The sequence below is a fragment of the Salmo salar genome, chromosome ssa05, assembly GCF_905237065.1.
Source record: "Salmo salar chromosome ssa05, Ssal_v3.1, whole genome shotgun sequence".
Taxonomy (NCBI): domain Eukaryota; kingdom Metazoa; phylum Chordata; class Actinopteri; order Salmoniformes; family Salmonidae; genus Salmo; species Salmo salar.
Window position 1 is genome coordinate 49548025 of NC_059446.1, and position 20669 is coordinate 49568693.

Below are 20669 nucleotides of genomic sequence, written 5' to 3' on the forward strand. Positions count from 1 at the left end.
AATATACACCTAATCTCGGTTAACCCAGAACAAAAATCTTGCGGAATTTGGTACCTTTTATGTTTACGTAGTGTTGTCCACGAGAGATTAATATATACCCACTGTAAGGCCTTCACTACCACAGCATCTGAACATTCAAGTCTATAACTGTGTTTTAAATGTGGTTGAAGACCACCAGAGTGCCAGCATCGCAGCTTCAAAGAGCACTATGTTGAATTGAGGGTAGAATCTGGCAAATGTTACAAATGGGAGTAATACATACATTACACTGTCTCATATGTGAGACAAACATGCAAAAAGGGGAATATTTCCTAAAATGGGGAACGTCTCAAAACAGCAAATACTGCAAAGCACTAGCGGGAGAAAGGCTTTTGAACTCACCAATTACGCAGTAGCAGCAAGCAATGACCCAGCAGTGACAGAGAGAGAGAGAGGGGATGGCAGAAAGAGACAAGGGCCGAGGGGTCAAGAGGAGGGGATTGAAGGGGTGGACAAAGGAAGGATGTGAGGAGAGAAATGTGGAAAGGTAGTATGTGACAGAGAGAGAGAACACAGAGAACGCGAGGACGGGGGGAGGTAGAGGGAGACCAACATATAGAGAAAGAAGGAGTTGAAATAGGATGGGTAGCACAGTAGTAAGTATTGGCATGTGCGCATGTGAGACAAGAGAGAGTGAGAGTGAGTGAGTGAGAGTGAGAGAGACAGAGAGAGAGAGAGAGAGAGAGAGAGAGAGAGAGAGAGAGAGAGAGAGAGAGAGAGAGAGAAAGCACTGTTGAGGAATTAAACCGTCAGAAGTGGTGACCGTTGATCCCTCAGCGTTACATAATAGGGACAGCGGCGGTGGAGCGTGGCAGCGTCAGTCATGCATGCAGAACACACACACACCTCAGGATATATTCATGTAGCAGACTGTGTCCCCTACCTGATGCATCAAAGCCACCAGAGGGTGCTGCTGCGGCCGGCACCGTGTCTGCAGCTGCTGGTGTGGCGGGCATTAGTGGGGGTAGGGAGCCGAAGGTGTCGAAGCCACCCTCCAGCAAGTCATTCTGGGCTGAGACAGGAGCCAGGGTAGGAGCGAGGGCCGGGGCCAAAGCGGGGGCCAAAGAAGCAGCCGCTGCCGTGGGAGCCAGGCTAGGAGACATCAGTCCTGGAAGTGGGGAACCATTTGAATGAGAGTATAATATACGATGATAATGATTTTCATTTCCATTGATTACAATTCCATTGATTTAAGTTACATTGTGTCATGGTATTCAATATTAACATACTGTACATGCAGTATGAATCACAAACGGCAGATGGATGTCTTAGAGCAGGGGCTCCCAACCCTTCTCCTGGAGAACTACAGTCCTGCAGGCTTTTACTTCAACCCTAATCCAGCTCACTTTATTCGACTAATTAGCTGCTCACCGGGACATTGATTGTGGTGTGTTACAACTGGGTTAAAGCTAAAGTGTGTGTGTGTGTGTGTGTGTGTGTGTGTGTGCGTGCGTACCACCCAACAGATCCTCTCCTGGTTCCCCGGGGGCAGCGGGCGTTGCGTCCAACAGAGCAGGACTACTGAATGTGTCTATAGAGCGACAGCCAGCCAGCCATCCGGAACGCAGCATGAGGGTAAAGAAGAGTTAGTTAGCCATGAGCCAGGAAGGGAGGAGGAGGCAAACAGGCAGTAAACCAGGGTTGGGTAGGTTACTTTCTAAATGTAATCCGTTACTAGTTACCTGTCCAAAATTGTAATGAGTAATGTAACGTTTGGATTACCCAAACTCAGTAATGTAATCTGATTACATTCCGTTACTTTTAGATTACTTTCCCCTTAACCTGTTGGGGCTAGGGGGCAGTATTTTCACGGCTGGATAAAAAAACGTACCCGATTTAATCTGGTTACTAATCCTACCCAGTAACTAGAATATGCATATACTTATTATATATGGATAGAAAACACCCTAAAGTTTCTAAAACTGTTTGAATGGTGTCTGTGAGTATAACAGAACTCATTTGGCAGGCAAAACCCTGAGACATTTTCTGACAGGAAGTGGATACCTGATGTGTTGAATTACCTTTAAGCCTATGCCATTGAAACACACAGGGGCTGATTAATGTTTTGGCACTTCCTATTGCTTCCACTAGATGTCACCAGCCTTTACAAAGTGTTTTGAATCTTCTACTATGAGGAACAAGAGCCTTGGAACGGTGATGGCCGATTAGACTCTGGCGCGCGAGGTCATGTTGGGTACCCTCGTTCCAAAACGTTTTAAAAGAGAATGCATTCGTCCACCTTGAATATTATTCATGTTCTGGTTAAAAAAGGCCCTAATGATTTATGCTATACAACGTTTGACATGTTTGAACGAACGTAAATATATTTTTTCCCCTCGTTCATGACGAGAAGTCCGGCTGGCTTAGATCATGTGCTAACAACACGGATCTTTTTGGATATAAATGATGAGCTTTTTTGAACAAAACTACATTCGTTATGGACCTGGGATTCCGGGAAGTGACATCTGATGAAGAGAATCAAGGGTAATGGATTATTTACATAGTATTTTCGATTTTAGATCTCTCCAACATGGCCGTTTGTCTGTATAGCAAAGCATATTTTTCTGGGCGCAGTGCTCAGATTATTGCAAAGTGTGATTTCCCAGTAAGGTTATTTTTAAATCTGGCAAGTTGATTGCGTTCAAGAGATGTAAATCTATAATTCTTTAAATGACAATATAATATTTTACCAATGTTTTCTAATTTTTATTATTTAATTTGTGGTGCTGACTTGACTGCCGGTTATTGGAGGGAAACGATTTCCTCAACATCAATGCCATAGTAAAACGCTGTTTTTGGATATAAATGTGAACTTGATAGAACTAAAAATGCATGCATTGTCTAACATAATGTCCTAGGAGTGTCATCTGATGGAGATTGTAAAAGGTTAGTGCATCATTTTAGCTGGTTTTATGGTTTTGGTGACCCTGTCTTTGAATTGACAAAACATTACACACAGCTATTGTCAATGTACTCTCCTAACATAATCTAACTTTATGCTTTCGCCGTAAAACCTTTTTGAAATCGGACAACGTGGTTAGATTAAGGAGATGTTTATCTTTCAAAGGGTGTAAGATAGTTGTATGTTTGAAAAATTTGAATTTTGACATTTATTTGGTTTCAAATTTGCCGCTCTTGAAATGCACCTGCTGTTGATAGGGTGCACCACGGGTGGCACGCTAGCGTCCCACATAGCCCCAAGAGGTTTTAAGAGGCATTACATAGCTGGTCGTATATGGATGTTACGTTTTACTTTATGGGGGCTTCTTCTAACCCATTGCTTTCTACTACATATAATAATACAATTAAATTATATCTTTACATTAAAAATCTAAGTATATCAGAATTCCAGTCATTCCAGTTATAATTCCAGTTATACCCCTTGATCGTCAAGAATAGGACTTGGAAATATGGAAGTATAGATTAGCCTAATTGTTTTACCCGAGCATAAATTCGAGTTGAAAAATAAATGCTGCACTCATTTAGATTTATGAACAGCCATCCACAACAACCACAATCCGTAACGCGCAATTAGCTAAATGAGAGAGCAGCAGTGTGATTCACATCAATGCGCTATGTAGACATCAATAATAAGTGATATCCGTATCGCCGTAGACTACACCACTACTGTCATCCTTACCTCCAAGCGTTTATTCAAGTTGGATAATCTTTCGGGTGCCGACAGCAGTCTCACCATTGGAATATTTAGCTTGGACTGTAGCCTACAAAAGCCTATTCCTGCTCTTTTCCCGCGATCCATCGAACACATTTTCTATGTCATCATAGTGGTCTCTGATTTGTGATCAGACTCGCTCAGCTGGAACAAATGTAAACTTGAGCCTTTTTTCAATGCTGATTTGAATGTCATTGAGAAAACAGAGAAGTGTCAAAGATTTTAAAAGTCATCCTCGAAGAAATCATTTAGTTTTTCAAAAGTATTGGTAATCTGATTACAATATTTTAGCTGGTAACGTAACGGATTACAGTTACCATTTTTGTAATCCCTTACATTTAACGGATTACATGTAATCCGTTACTCCCCAACCCTGCAGTAAACACACGCACGTGCACGCATGCACGCAAGCACACACACACCTCTAAGTACCATGCAATTGCGAGAGGGTAGAATTTCTGTCCCAACCTGTGTATGAACTCAAAACTCTCTGCACACCAAAACATCGCAACTCAAGAAGCCTTAATACCACTGACCCAGAAAATCCAAAGGTGTTTCTTGGTGCGGGCGACAGTATTTGTAGGTTTCAGGGCGGGTGACGTCTCTACACAATGGCTGCTACTAACGCATTCACAGCCAACTAAAAAGCAATGCTACATTGGCTACATAATCCAAAAGCAGTTGCAGAAGAAAACCTCTGGGATATACTGCCACCAAACATATGACACTATCTCTCTCCTAGACCTAGACTTATCAGGGGTCTATTACCCTGGCTACGAAGATTCTTACACATGAAAAGCTCTCCATATACAAATATCCTTCACACCTAATAGCTACATTTAACAATGGAGAAATGGCAATAAAAAAATCACTGTAAACAAAGTACACAAAATAGATGAACAGAGTATGGAAAAGGTCAGATGTTACTCAGCATGAGTCAAATCAACCCATGAAGGTGTACAGGAAGTGGTGGATTTCGTGGTACAGTACGCACCCAGCAGATCAATGACAGGTGCAGGTGCAGAGGGCTCAGGTTTGGGAGGAGAGACCGTTGCAGGGGCAGGAGCTGGAGCTGGTGCCGGGGCTTGAGCTGGAGTTGGCGCCACTGCTGGTGCTGGAGCCATAGCAGAGAATGCATCTACAGAATGAGAGAGGAGAGTATTGCACCACAATTTGAAAAAACGTCATTATATAGAGTACCAGTCAAAAGTATGGAAACACCTACTCATTCAAGGGTTTTTCTTTATTTTTACTATTTTCTACATTGTAGAATAATTGTGAAGACATCAAAACTAGGAAATAACACATGATGGACGGTCGTTTCTCTTTGCTTATTTGAGCTATTATTGCAATAATATGGACTTGGTCTTTTGATTATAGATTTTGTTGTCACGGAGGACTGATTGGGCTCATTGATTTGAGTTGAAAAATATATGCTGTGCTCATGGAATGGCATGCTTTGCCAAGAGTGTACAAAGCTGTCATCAAGGCAAAGGCTGGCTACTTTGAAGAATCTTAAATATAAAATTGATATATTTAACATATATATATATAACACTTTTTTGGTTACTACATGATTCCATATGTGTTATTTCATAGTTTGATGTCTTCACTACTATTCTACAATGTAGAAAATAGTAAAAAAAAAACTTGAATGAGTAGGTGTGTCCATACTTTTGAGTGGTACTATATATACAGTTGAAGTCGGAAGTTTACATACACTTAGGTTGGAGTCATTAAAACTTGTTTTTCAACCGCTCCACAAATTTCTTGTTAACAAACTATAGTTTTGGCAAGTCAGTTAAGACATCTACTTTGTGCATGACACAAGTAATTTTTCCGACAATTGTTTACAGACAGATTATTTCACTGATAATTCACTGTATCACAATTCCAGTGGGTCAGAAGTTTACATACACTAAGTTGACTGTGCCTTTAAACCGCTTGGAAAATTCCAGAAAATGATGTTCTGGCTTTAGAAGCTTCTGATAGGCTAATTGACAGCATTTGAGTCAATTGGAGGTGTACCTGTGGATGTATTTCAAAGCCTACCTTCAAACTCAGCGCCTCTTTGCTTGACATCATGGGAAAATCAAAAGAAATCAGCCAAGACCTCAGAAAAAGAATTGTAGACCTCCACAAGTCTGGTTCATTCTTGGGAGAAATTTCCAAATGCCTTAAGGTACCACTTTCATCTGTACAAACAATAGTACGCAAGTATAAACACCATGGGACCACGCAGCCGTCATACCGCTCAGGAAGGAGACGCGTTCTGTCTCCTAGAGATGAACGTACTTTGGTGCGAAAAGTGCAAATCAATCCCAGACCAACGGCAAAGGACCTTGTTGAAGATGCTGGAGGAAACAGGTACAAAAGTATCTATATCCACAATAAAACGAGTCCTATATCCACATAACCTGAAAGGCCACTCAGCAAGAAAGAAGCCACTGCTCCAAAACCGCCATAAAAAAAGTCTGACTACAGTTTGCAACTGCACATGGGGACAAAGATTGGACTTTTTGAAGAAATGTCCTCTGGTCTGATGAAATAAAAATAGAACTGTTTGGCCATAATGACCATCATTATGTTTGGAGGAAAAAGGGGGAGGATTGCAAGCCAAAGAACACCATCCTAACCGTGAAGCACGGGGGTGGCAGCATCATGTTGTGGGGGTGCTTTGCTGCAGGAGGGACTGGTACACTTCACAAAATAGATGGCATCATGAGGTAGGAAAATTATCTGGATTTATTGAAGCAACATCTCAAGACATCAGTCAGGAAGTTAAAGCTTGGTCGCAAATGGGTCTTCCAAATGGACAATGACCCCAAACATACTTCCAAAGTTGTGGCAAAATGGCCTAAGGACACAAAGTCAAGGTATTGGAGTGGCCATCACAAAGCCCTGTCCTCGTCCTATAGAAAATGTATGGGCAGAACTGAAAAAGCTTGTGCGAGCAAGGAGGCATACAAACCTGACTCAGTTACACCAGCTCTGTCTGGAGGAATGAGCCAAAATTCACCCAACTTACTGTGGGAAGCTTGTGGAAGGCTACCTGAAACGTTTGACCCAAGTTAAACAATTTAAAGGCAATGCTGCCAAATACTAATTGAGTGTATGTAAACTTCTGACCCACTGGAAATAAAAGCTGAAATAAATCATTCTCTCTACTATTATTCTAACATTTCACATTTTTTAAATAAAGTGGTGATCCTAACTGAACTAAGACAGGGGATTTTTACTAGGATTAAATGTCAGGAATAGTGAAAAACTGAGATTAAATGTATTTTGGATAAAATGTATGTAAACTTCCGACTTCAACTGTATCATCTACAGTAAATATGTTTATGCATCCTTACTACACATCATTGTTTGGTTTTTGTTGTTTACACTGTACATAATGGTATGTGGATTTGTGTAAATTCTTTGTCTATATATTCTGTCTGTTTATTGTGGCAGCACCACTTCCCCACGTCAAATTCCTGGTACAGGCCAAAAAAAATATTCTGTTTCTTCTGATCACAAAAAGACAAAGTTCCAGTCACTTCCTGAAGAAATACATTGATTGACAGGCTGACAGAGAAGTGCATTACCAAACTTGTACTACTGTATGCTGTAGTCATGCAGGCAGAGTTGGAGATACAGGATGTAGACCCATAGGTGATCATGAATTGAGGTCAGCTAAGAGTGAGCAGATAGTGTAACTCACCAGTCACACCAGACAAGAGGTCTTCATCAGCATTGGCCTCGGGAGGCAAAGGAGAGGGCCCGCGAGAGATAGTAGGGAGATCTTCCAGGGAAACACCCGAAGAAGAATGTAGAGGAAGTAGGAAGAGTGAAGTAGAAGAGCACAGAGGAGCATTAGCATAACAGAGAGAGTGAAAGCAGTGGTAGGAGTTACTGTTATTAAGCCAGTGGGTCCAGGGTTGGGATTAATTTGAAGTCAGTCAATACAGGAAGTAAAATGAAATTACGATTTAATAATTGAAAATAAATTAAATTACTTGTCAGTAAACTGAAAAGAAGAAGCTACTTGTTTCAAATAATTTACCAATTTTGAATGTTCAATTCAAATCACTTCCTGAATTGACTGACTTCAATTCAAATTGACCCAACCCTGGATTGGGTGCATGCACAAGTCGCATACCACTATGGGGACAAACCAAGACGTGTGGTAAAACAGATGGCTGAGGAGGAAGGACAGAAGAGATGAAGAAGAGGTTCCAAAAAAAGAAAGCAATCCACATCCTGTACCTGCCCCAAATAGGTCTACGCTAGGAGTGACAGCAGCATCAGCTTTTTCTGCGGTAGGGCTTTTCTCAGGAATAGAATCAAACATAGAATCTATAAACAAGGACACACAGTTACATTCAGTTTACAATCTATACAGCACGAGTTAAGAGGGATAAGGGAGAAAAGCAACAACAACAACAAAAAAATGTTTAAAAGAGGACATCTAAAGTAGCGCAACACTTTACAAGTGCTTATTCATGAAAGTTGTTACAAAGTGTTACTGATTACTCTTTATTTAAAAACATAATTGCAAACTATTTATTTAAACAAAGGAAAATATTGACTAAAATCAGGTGAAAGATAAAATTAAGATTTGCTCAAATGAAGGGTGTTGATATCTACAACCTTGGTCAGAAGTTGGAGGCGAAGAAAGCAAAGGTTGTCATGCAGGCACACTGCAGTTAGAGTGTCCATAACAACTAGGTCGAGTTCAGTAAGGCACACCGTATCAAACACTTTTGCAACAGAAAATGAAAATATGTTTTCTTATTTAACACGTTCAGGTAATACCTCCGCGTTTCACTCCTTTTCAAAAAAAATTCTCCCTACTAAACACAACTCTGCTCACTTCCCTCTAGCTTTGACTGACTATAATGGTTCACGGTAGAGGTTGGGTTGAAATCACAACATGTTGAGCCACCCCTATGAATGCAAACAGTTGACAGGCCAATATCTGGTGCTGACAGATTACTTAATCAATGCCTCTGGAAGCCAATACAACTAATGGCGTCACAAAGATTTACTGACAACTGAAAAGGTTTGTTTTGTAACAGCCTGCAGGTATAATACTTCAAAACCTGTTATAAGCATGTCTGAGGCTTTATAATGTCTAATAATAAGCCCTATAATATGTTTTGTCTCATATTTCAACTGACTCAAACTGACTGTTTAGTCACGATCATTATGAAATGATTATAAGACATTATAAGGGGCTCATAGTCATACATGCTCATGACATCTTACAATACACGATAACAGCATATTTGCTGGTTTTAAGTAAAGTGTTGCAGTTAGTTTCAATAGTTGTAGTATACCATTAGAAGGCATCCAGTTTTGAGATCTGTGTATTTACTCCTAGTCTGCACAGGAATGATGCAGAGAATAACCATAATTTGATAGATCCATATACTGTACCCATCCTCATTACCATTTAATTTGTAATTTGCAAAGGGTGGTCAAAATGTGTGATTCACTCAATGCCTATGACTTAAATCAAATGAATAATAACATAAAAAAACATAGCCATAATTACAAAAATGTAGGGAAGTTACTGTATCATCGTCATTATCATCATCATTGTCATAGTGCAGAGCAATGCAGTGTGCGAAGTAGAATGTGCACTTTACCACCAAAGAGGTCTAGAGTGGGGACGGCAGGGGCGGGGGCAGCTGCAGAGTCAGTGGTGGTAGTGGAGGGAGCGGGGGCGGCAGCAGGGGGCTCGGTGGGGGCGACAATGATCGGCACTGCGCTAGAGGTGGGGCTGGCTGCTTCTGGGGCAGCCAGTGTGTTATCGAACTTCATAGCAAAGAGGTCCATCTCTGGGGCCATGTTCGCACTCCCCTCCGATGGAGCGAAGGGGTCTTCAGGAGGGGGGAGGAATTGGGAGGAAGGAGGATGGGGGTTAGGGGGTTTAAGGGATATGACCAGAAAAGGGAGGATGGGAAGAGAGTAGGGGGAGTTGAGAGTTTGTTAAAACAACAAACACTGTAAAATACGTATTATTGGGAGTCTAGAGGAGCTTCCATAATGAGGGTTAGTGGGAAGTAAAGAAAAGATACCATTAACTTTATACTACAGCCACAGGTTAGAATACTCATTGTCTAACACTCAGACTCATTAAAAGAAATGGGCTACAGCTGGTTTTGGTAAATACTGTGGTTACAAAGACAGGCCACAGAGGACGATGTCTAGTGGTTACATTAGAACTAGTACATACACATGGAAGCAGAATCATACCAAAACATATACAATTAATACAATGTTGGCATGAATCTGCTTCCACACTGATAAGCTCTGTCTACATAGAATCCAAATACATGATAAAGGCGCAGAATTAAGTTAATGTAGAGAAATGTGCATAATTCAACATAAAACTGTCCTACTAGACCAAAGCTCCATACACACACAGTAATGGAGCCATGTGAATTACAAACACTGTACTGTTGGACTTCTACAGTCCCAGTAGTCGATTAATACTTACACATTCAGGCCAAAGAGAGAAACAAAACAGGGTAAATAGAGATGGTCAGTTGGTATGATTAGTAAGTGGCATCATTTATATGAAATATAAACAATTGTAGGATTTGGGCAAAAATTATACAACTGTGTTTTACTCGAGTATTCATCACCAGGTGAATATTACGAGCTGAGAGACGCAGGGGGAGTGTTCTGAAGCAGGGCTGAGTGGCGGAGGGGTAGAGAGGGGGGCCGAGGCTTGAGCCCCCAATAGTGGGGTTAGGGTCAGGACGGTAGGCCCCAATGCAATGTTTCAGATGATTTACTACTGTCCCATATGGTAGCAGAAGCAGCTTGGAGCTACCCAAGCTTTGGGATCTCACACACACACACTCTTGCACAAACACACGTGTGTTGGAAGGGTGCACACACGTACAAGCATATGCTCACTTACACACACACACACACACACACACACACACACACACACACACACACACACACACACACACACACACACACACACACACACACACACACACACACACACACACACACACACAGAGCAGTGTTATCACCCACCAGATCCGGCACATGCATCAGCAGCAGGCGCCCTGCTGGGCGGGCCGTCACCTGGGGAGGGTGCAAACGCGTCTGGGGTACCGGACATGAGAGGATGGAAGAGTGGACACAAACCACAATGCAACACCCAGAGAAAAACAGGGGGAGGCAGGAGAAAGAGAGATGAGGAGGTAAATAAAGAGCAGGAGAATAGAGAGAATGAGAGAAACAGAAAGATGAGCGATCAGCATTAGGAGAAAACAGAGAATACAAGATGTATTGCTGAAATTGCTGATCTTATTAGTATCATATGAATTGGGCCTGTACTTTCCCGGCTTCATAAAGCTGCATTCAGTGTGCACAATGTTTGTGCACGCTGGGAAAGTGAAGAGATAACATGATGCTATCATAAGCTTGTACTGTGTGACAGGAAATGCCATGCTCAGCGATGGGCAAAGCAACATCTCTATTTGACAGAGGCTGTTTTCCATGGAAAAGAGGGCCACACTTTGCTATACAATTTTGATAGGGGATTTAATTCGGTATATCTGCTATTAGATATGTGAGCGAAAAGAGGAGATATGCTGGGTATGGGCTACAATTTCTACTGTTCTCCATACAGTGCAGAGCAAAAACTTCCTCACCTGCTTGCTGTCTTGGATAAATAATTGATTGATTGATGTAGTGCCCAAATAATGAATAATCTAATCATTATTTAGCGAGATGGAACATTTGGAAATGAGTTTCCTTATTAGATGTCAGTAACTATGTCAATAACTAGAATTTTGCACAAATACAGAATTTCATGAACAGAATATTTTTGTTAAGGTGTATGTATACTGAAATTCGTAAATGTGAGAGTGTGAGAACCAGGTGGTGTAACTACATGTGAGCATGTCAGAGGTTTCTCCAAACAAGCAGACAGCTGCTGTGTAGTCTGCCATGATGATCCCTCCCATGAGGCTGACCCCCACTGACCTCCGAACAGATCCATGTCTGAGGCGGTAGTGGTGGGCACGGGCAGCACCACCACCGGGGCCACAGAGGGCGCGGCGGGGCCATCCGTATGGGCCACCGTGGGCGTGGAAGCCGGACCGGCTGCAGCATCAGCAGCAACAGCGGCTGGCTCTGAGGTGCTAGTGGGATCAGGGGGGGTATCTAAACCTACACCACCCCATCCATCCCCACCCAAGCCCATCCCCAATCACAACAGGATAGAGGAACAGGGGGAATATAACAGGGAGAGAGAAGTAGAGAGATTGTGTTGAGAAAAATAAGATAAGCGTAAGATATGTCAAAAAGAACAGTGGTAATAGAGAAGTGTTGGAGAGGAGTATGTTACACCTTGAGAGGCATTGTTAGAGATCACAGAGCAAGAATAAGAAGGAGGCTGCCACCTATATATGCTGATCCTCTCAGATCCTAGGTCTACAGCTGGAGTCACGCACTGAAAGCCCAGTGAGCCACAGGTACAATGGTCACGTTCCAGACCGACTCCATTGCAGTACATCATTGCATCAACTTATGGTTGTGTGAAACGTCATTGACTGCGCAGTCGGTATCAGATTGCTATATCGTATGATATGGTTAGCTGATGATGTGGTTAGATGATATGTTAAACACCTATTCAGGTGATGTGATATCTAATAGGCGTCTGCAATGCAGTCAGCCTGGAATGTGGCCAAAGCCTCCAGATAGGTATTAATCATAACTTCAGGTGTAAATCCTAGCAGTTGTCATGCTCTGCTGTGGATGGGAGCTGTGTAAAGAATGTAAAGAACAGTATGTTCCCCAGTACTCACCGCCACCAAGCAGATCTGTACAAGACAATGAAAGAGAGAGAGAGAGAGAGAGAGAGAGAGAGAGAGAGAGAGAGACAAAGAGAAGATGTGAGTGAGGGATTACATACAGAGAATATAAACATAGAAATGCCAATCAGGATCAATAACTCACTACCATACCACGTGACTACTGTAATTCTGATTTTCTAACTGCCATCTAAAAAAAAAACACTCCAAGGAAAAAGTGTTATATGAGTAAGAGGCCCTTAAAGCAATTTCAATCTGCAGAGCGGCCAGGTTTGAATATCTGCTAACATTAGTCCTTCCCTTGAGTAAGGGTGGAGAGGAGGATGTAGATAGAAAGCATAAAAGAGAGCAGGGTGGAATTCATTAGGCACCAATCGGAAGAAAACTAACTGAAACAGGGAGGAAGTCCTGGGCCTGCAATGAGAAACGCTCATGTACATACATACATACATACATACAGACAGACAGACATATATATATATATGTATATATATGTATATATATACATATATGTATATATATATATATATATATATATATATATAGTGTGCCATAAAGAATGCAACCCAGATATTAACTGTATTGAAGGGCTTACCTCCCCATGACGAGATAGAGGCTGTTGCTCCACCTGCTGATGGGGAGGCTGACAATGGATCCAAGTCTAGCAGAGCACTGCAGATAGAAAGAGAGTAACAGAGAGAGAGCGAGAAAGAATGAAAAAATGAAGAAGAGGGAGAGGCGAAGGAGAGACAGGAAGAAGGAAAAACAGAACGACAAAAGGGTTAAATGTAAACTGTAGATTGTACAACATAGCTAATTGTTAAAGCTAGTGTGGCACCTGAAGTGGCACTTGAAGTGGCCAACCTAAGAGCCCACAGCAGATGGGCACCTACTTGTTGGAGCTCTTGAAGGTGGGTGCCGCCGTGGGTCTGGCAGGTGGTCCAGGGCGGGCAGGAGCAACCGGAGCAGCAGCAGCTGCAGGGGCCGCTTGAGCTTTTGTAGGCGTGGCGGCTGCGGCCGGGGAGCCATTTGCTTCACACTCCTGTCAGACGGAGGGTTAGCCTCGTTAGTCAGTTACCATGGCGACGCACCACAGTTACAGAAGCAGACATGGCTATGCTGTTTTACGCATTAATAAACACACTTCAAATTATTGTCAAATTGTCGGCAGTTGCCAAAAAGATTTGTTGAGGTGCAGAGACAGAGTAAAATAAGGGGTAGCTAACTCACCTTGGTTGGTGACCTGCAAAATGATACAATAAGAACGAGTTAAAGCCATCATAGCATCACCAGATGATATGCATGGTGAAGCACAATGGCTGTTATTGAGCTGTGTCAAAGTGACAGCTAAAGAAGCACTGTTGTTTTGGTTGCAGAGAGCAGACATTTCGAGGCAATTCCATTGTGAAAACATACACTCTTAGAAAAAAAAGTGCTATCTAGAATCTATAAGGGTTCTTTGGCTGTCCCCATAAGAGAACCCTTTGAAGAACCCTTTTTGCTTCCAGGTAGAACCCTTTTGGATCCTGGTAGAAGCCTTTTGGGTTCCATGTAGAACCCTTATCACAGAGTGTTCTACATGGAATCCAAAAGAGTTCTACCTGGAACCAAAAACAGTTCTCCTATGGGGACAGCCGAAGTACCCTTATGAAGCCTTTTTTCTAAGAGTGTACTGCATCTGTAGAGTTTAGATTTGCAACACTGAATAAAACTAAATTCATTTCCTTGCATAAAGCTTCTCATTCTTTTTTTCCAGACATAACAAACCCATGTTTTGCAATGACATGCATCAAAAGGTTTGAGGAGTTGAGTTGATCCCAATAATATGACAATGAAGTTAATATGAACATTGAAGAGCTAAGACACCAGATTCACGTCATATTAAAAAAAACTATGCAAAGTGAATCTTGGGTAAGTCCCGAGTCAGCTGTCAATAGTTCATATTAATATTGAGAGAGAGGCAAAACTCAGGAGAGACACTGACAAATCACAAATATGCCAAATTCACATAAATTCTATAGAATCCCATTTGAACTTTACAACACTGCGAAACAGGACTTTAAACTGGAGGTTCAAATGTCAATTCCATAGAATCCTCATGTGAATGTCACGAAACAATTGGGGATTTTTTTTTTTACAGTTTCATTCATTTCAATACAAGACAACAGCAAATAATGACCCAGCCCTCCACGTCAACTCATTCTATAGTAGATCCAGCAGAATACTTACGCATCCTCTCTGTGAACATCCTCTCTGTAACACACATTGACAATCACTGGCATTTGCTAAGACTTCATCTGCTAAGTTTCTTTCCATACATCCGATCTGATGATGCCCCCCCACCCCACAAATACTATCTTGTATCATTGTCCTACTAAGGTCCTGTCGAGAACACACCCGACCTGACAGTCTGGTGATGACAGATTCGGTCCAATCAGTGCCCATAAAAACTGCACAATCTAGAGGGCGTACACTGGAGGTCCTAATGATGTTAATTGAGAGAGGCTGCGCATAATTAAAGCCGATGGGACAACAGGGACAAGCACAGTTCTAATTTGGGTTCACTGGATGGTCACAGACTATTTTCACACCCTGATGGAGGCTCTTTAGCCGAAGTGTTGGTAAAATAAATCCACAGCAAAAGGAGGCAGAATGTTTCCATTTCAGGCATTTAACAGATGCACTCATCCAGAGCTACTTACAGGAGCAATTAGGGTTAAGATTTCTCACTTAGTCGGCTCAGGGATTTGAACCAGAGACCTTTCGGTTACTGGCTCAATGCTCTTAACCGCTCTCAACCGTTAGGCTACCTGTCACTCCCAGTATGACTTGCTGTTTCACCTTTAGGGTGTGTGTTCTTTATTTATTTACTCCACATACTTTTTTAAACCCAAAGTATGTGCGTGCATGTATATGAACTAGACTGAGATTGCTGAATTCTCAAATATGAAGTAAATAGGAAGTAAAGTAGTCCCACTCCCAAGTAGCCCTGGTTACAAAGACACCCATGGGGTAAGGATACGAGTGTGGTTGGTGGAGAGTGTGGTTGGTACTTACGGCTTCTTCCCCTCCAGAGTGTTCAGGTGAGTCTCCAGGGACTGCAGGAGACTCTCAGGGGCCTGGAGAACGAGACGAGATGGGCAACATATTACTACAGGGGCCACAGGGCTATAGTATACCGTACAGTACATGGATCAGACACATAGGTTATGAGCAGGGGTTTCCAACTTTGAACCAAGAGAGCTACTGGCGGTGCCGGCTTTTATTCCAGCCCAGCAGGCTTAGATTGGAAAATACCATAATTAGTTGATTATTTGTACTATTAGTGTGATGGTGCTGAGCTGGAACAAAAGCCTGCACACCCAGTAACTTTCCAGGACCCTGGGGAAATGTTCAACGCTAAAACATGAAGACACAAGGGAAAATTTATGTCAGGGCACACAGAGTATCAGGGGAGCTCTTGACAGGTGATGACACTTGACTTGATTAAAGGGTCTGGAGGGAAACAGAGGGATGAGAAGAAGAGCCAGAGGAGGTCTGACACAAAGAATGCTCACATTGGGCCTAACAGGGGACAGAGAATGGTCACATTGGGCCTAACAGGGGACAGAGAATGGTCACATTGTGCCTAACAGGGGACAGAGAATGGTCACATTGGGGCTAACAGGGAATATAGAGAATGGTCACATTATATCTAATAGGGAACACAGAGAATGGTCACATTGGGGCTAACAGGGAATATAGAGAATAGTCACATTGGGGCTAACAGGGTACACACAAAGAATTATCACATTGGGGCTATCAGGGGACATACAAATAATTATCACATTGGAGCTAACAGGGTACACTGGGTCTAACAGTGGACACAGAATTATCACATCGGGACTAACAGGGGACATATAGAAGGATCACATTGGGGCAATGGAAGTAATGGGGGGGACAATAGGAAAACAATGCTAATTGTGCGCCACTTCAAAATGTACTTCACACAGCAGTTCAGTCCATTCATAACTTAAATGTAGTAAACTACTCATGCGTATGTTAAAGAACAATGCTTCAAACAATGCCAGACCGACTGTAAACACATCATAGCAAAACATGCTGCACAGCCACAGATGGCAGTACACCTGATAGGCTAAGCAGTTAGCATCTAGCAAGCCACGTGTGCGCTGTCAAAGCTAAATGGGCCAGCTAAATAAGTCTCACACACTTCCCTCTTAAATCACTATTATTTTCCTGCCCATTTACCTTGGTCTACTTCCTCTGATAACCCAATAAATGTCTTGGCATTCTAGGTAATTGTGCCTGAAATGTAAGAGGGCTCGGAGGCCTTTTCAATATGAAAGAGGACAGCCCATTTCAGATCTAAGTACCAGCAGTAGTGTGTCTACTCTGACCTTTCTATTTTTATTAGGTCACACCGTAGCAAAAGATTTTGCAACGGACAATGAAAAAACAGCGTTTCTTATCAGACACATTCAGATAACACCTCCCAATTTAACTTAGTTTTGGACAGTTTTCTTCCATTTCGTGCCTACTGAAAACAACCCAGGTGTGTGATTGACTGTCACAGAGCTTCCAGAGGGAGAAGTGACAGTTCCATCACTTCCAGAGGCCAATTGGGCCATGTACAGACCCACAGGGGTCCAAGTATTAAACAGGTGTCTCAACCTGATACAATCCAAAATCACATACCTTTTTTTTCAGACAGCAAGCTGTTCAGGGAACATTTAGGTACATTTAGGGAGGGTCTGCTCTACACTGTTGGCAGTGATATCGCTGTAATGACTTTCTAAGCATCTTCACTGAGCATTCAAAGGAAAATAACGACTGTATGAATTGGAACAGTTTTCTCCTGGAATCTCCTAGATTCTGTTCAGCCTAGAGTACGCTTATAATGTGCATGTATATATGTAATGAATGCATTATGAAGATGGCCGTAATGTAAATCGTTACACAGCATTTGCCTCTGCCAAGCGATACACTCCAAAGAGGGGTTAAGAGATCTGATGATTAGACGCTAATACAATCTATTTAGATGCTATTACAGACAATACACAGCCACAAACATAGTAGACGGGTGCAAATATGTTATTTCCCTGCTTCACGCCGTTCCAATGCTTTTGTATTCCCTACAGCACTGTGGGATCATCAAGATCCACCTGAAATTGACATATCGGTCTATCTGTCATAGATAAGAGGTTGCTGTTTCCATACAACAGAGAATAATACAAAACATATGCTTATGGCTTTCAGGTAAATCCAGTAATAAGAGAAATATATAACATCTGGGGAAACGACATGATTTGTTTTCATTTCGCTCAACTAATTCTATGGCTTTTTTTATTCGATTTCTAAAAGCTACCGCTAAATCACCAGGCCGTTTAGCTGCCCAAATGGTGACTCATGGGACAGAGAATTCAGTAGAATTTATTGTGGAGCGTCACTTGTCTCAGCTGCCTAAGCACTGGCACTTGGAGTCTAATAACTCACACCTCTAGGCCAGGACAGCATCCCTAAAACGATACTGCCTAAGAAAGAGCCTTAAAGGACATTGCCTAAGAAAGAGCCTTAAAGGATACTGCCTAAGAAGGAGCCTTAAAGGATACTGCCTAAGAAGGAGCCTTAAAGGATACTGCCTAAGAAGGAGCCTTAAAGGATACTGCCTAAGAAGGAGCCAAGTCTAGACATAGTGTGTGTAGGCTTTCTCTTCACCTCTCCACCACATGCATACAAACATACATGAAGACACATAAATTGTTCTACAAGCCAGTCATTTCATTTGACAGTTTATAAACAACTAGTAATAGTAATAGTGCAAGTAATATGGCAGGAATCTCTCAACACAATAAGGAGCAACCAGAATGTCCAAACTGTGACATAATGCTAACCAGTCAATCTGCTAGTTAGCCAATGGACTCCATCAAAATCCAACCACACACACAGGGCTTTCAACCCAAATCCATGCTCAACAACTCCCCCAAACTCACAATCATGATTCAATGTATCATTACCATGCTTTAACCAGCTCCTCTTTAGAGTAATACCATGACATGACAGTAAGCCCAACCCCCCATTTCACATCCCACCACCCTCCCGGTTGGCTAGTAGTCCAATCAATCATGCATGTTAGGGTGGTCAAACCCCCTGCAGATCTGCATCTGCCCAAGGCTGTGATATTAAAGCAATCCCTATCCCTCCACAGGGCACAGTCCACACAGTCATCAGTACATCATGCTCTCAGTGTAAAGTCAGCCACACTGCCCGCATTTGCCATGGAAATACCCCAGCCATGTCTATAGAGCCTTCATAACGTTGATGAGTGAGAGTGTACCCCTTCTCCTTGGCCTAAACCCCTTTGATGTTTGGAGATCTGACGGGTCTGAAAAGGTAAAAGCAGTGTGGGGGTTGAGCTTCAGATATGCAAACATTAAAGCTTTATAGGGCCAAAATGAAGGGTTCGGGAGTGGTTGGGACACACAGTAAGCTACTACATACTTAATTCAAATAAAATAAAATGTTATTGGTCACATAAACGTGATTAGCAGATGTTATTGCGGTGTGTAGCGAAATGCTTGTGCTTCTAGCTCCGACAGTGCAGTAATATCTAACAAGAAATATCTAACAAATTACGCAACATATAACCAATACACACAAATCTAAGTAGGAATGAATTAAGACTATATACATATGGACAAGTGATGTCAGAGCGGAATGGACTAAGATACAGTAGAATAGCATAGAAAACAGTATATACATATGAGATGAGTAACGCAAGATATGTAAACATTATTAAGTGAATGAGATACTGTAGAATATAATAGAAAACAGTATATAGTGTGGAAGGACCACCAGAGGGCAGGCTGGGCTCATAGATAGTAGCCCAACAAGGCATGTGAGACAAGGTAACCAGAGTCAATTAAGCACAGCTGACGGTACTAATGAGATATTCTCTTTCCCCTACAAGAGAGAGGATGGAACCAGCAAGAAGGGAGGAAGATAAACTATCTCTGGAGAATGGCTACGGAGAGAGAGGTGCTATCCAAGAAGATTCATTAAGACGGTGACGAATATGTGATTGTTGTTATAATTTGAAGATAACCGTAATGTGATCCTGTGTCATCTAAAGAAGACGTATGTTGTTCCTTTGGAGATTCTCATTGACTGTGTTGGAGTGTTTGTAGTGTCAGAAATCCCTCAATAGAGAACTGTGTTGAATCAAGAAAACCTACTCTGGACTCGTTTATTCCACCTTTCCACTTTAGAGTGAAACCAAATGACTTGGTCCGCTCACATTGGTGGAGAATGTGGGCAACTAGGTGGACGAGTGACACAAGGATAAGTGAGTAAATCAAGATTCTTCCAGTAGACAGAGGAACCATTCAAGAACGATGGACAACGCTCTACTACAACAGTTGATCACGGCACAGCAGACAACCATAGAACTCCTGCAACGACAGCTGAGTGGGCGAGAAGAACCTAGAGTGAAGCCAAGAGCGGCTGCTCACGCCATCTTACCTCGTCTCTCCAAGGACGATGATATCGAGGCCTTCCTCATGACCTTCGAAAGGACGGCCACCTTGGAAGAGTGGCCGCCCACAGAATGGGCGGCGCATTAGCACCTCTTTTGACCAGGGTGGCCCAGGAAGCCTATTTTGACCTGGATTCCCACGAAGCTGCGGACTATGGGCGACTAAAAACCGAGATCTTGTCCCGGTACCAGCTGACTGCCAGAGATAGAGCTGTAAAGTTCCATCAGTGGACCTATATGACTGACCAACCCGTCCGTGCCCAGATCTTCGCTCTAATACGACTGATGAAACAGTGGCTGGAACCCGGAAAGGGAGTAGGACATGTAATTGAGACCCTCGTTGTGGACAAGATATTGAGGAATTACCCAGTGACTTAAAAAGGGTTGTGGGTCAAACCAACCCGTTGTCAGCCGACGACATAGCCCAGGCGGTGGAAACATACCGATCTACAGGGAGTTGTTAAAAGGGGACAAGAAGGAACGGAAGGATTCTGCAAATCCCGTACCACGACTCGCCCCGGCACGTCCGCCACCGAAACCTCCAAACCCCCTCCGGAGGTGGGAGAAGTCATCCCCCACACAGCAGGGTCGG

The 20669-nt window shown here is 42.6% G+C and overlaps 1 protein-coding gene across 8 annotated transcripts in view; it reads right to left on the minus strand.

Moving 5' to 3' along the window:
* Positions 1-20669, minus strand: part of LOC106605045 (clathrin coat assembly protein AP180) — a 67372-nt gene that overhangs the window by 4320 nt on the left and 42383 nt on the right. For 4 of the 8 annotated variants that reach the window (XM_014200289.2, XM_014200286.2, XM_014200288.2 and 1 more), the window contains 14 exons: positions 15604-15665; positions 14776-14799; positions 13777-13789; positions 13440-13588; positions 13142-13218; positions 12541-12555; positions 11717-11902; positions 10760-10831; positions 9349-9582; positions 7964-8053; positions 7419-7499; positions 4707-4850; positions 1496-1570; positions 923-1147 (listed from right to left, as the gene is read on the minus strand). In XM_014200289.2, the coding sequence (XP_014055764.1) occupies positions 923-1147; positions 1496-1570; positions 4707-4850; positions 7419-7499; positions 7964-8053; positions 9349-9582; positions 10760-10831; positions 11717-11902; positions 12541-12555; positions 13142-13218; positions 13440-13588; positions 13777-13789; positions 14776-14799; positions 15604-15665 (1447 nt within the window). Of the gene's footprint in view, positions 1-922; positions 1148-1495; positions 1571-4706; positions 4851-7418; positions 8054-9348; positions 9583-10759; positions 10832-11716; positions 11903-12540; positions 12556-13141; positions 13219-13439; positions 13589-13776; positions 13790-14775; positions 14800-15603; positions 15666-20669 lie in introns of those variants that run through there. The other 4 variants (XM_045718311.1, XM_045718312.1, XM_045718313.1 and 1 more) reach the window with 4 other exon arrangements.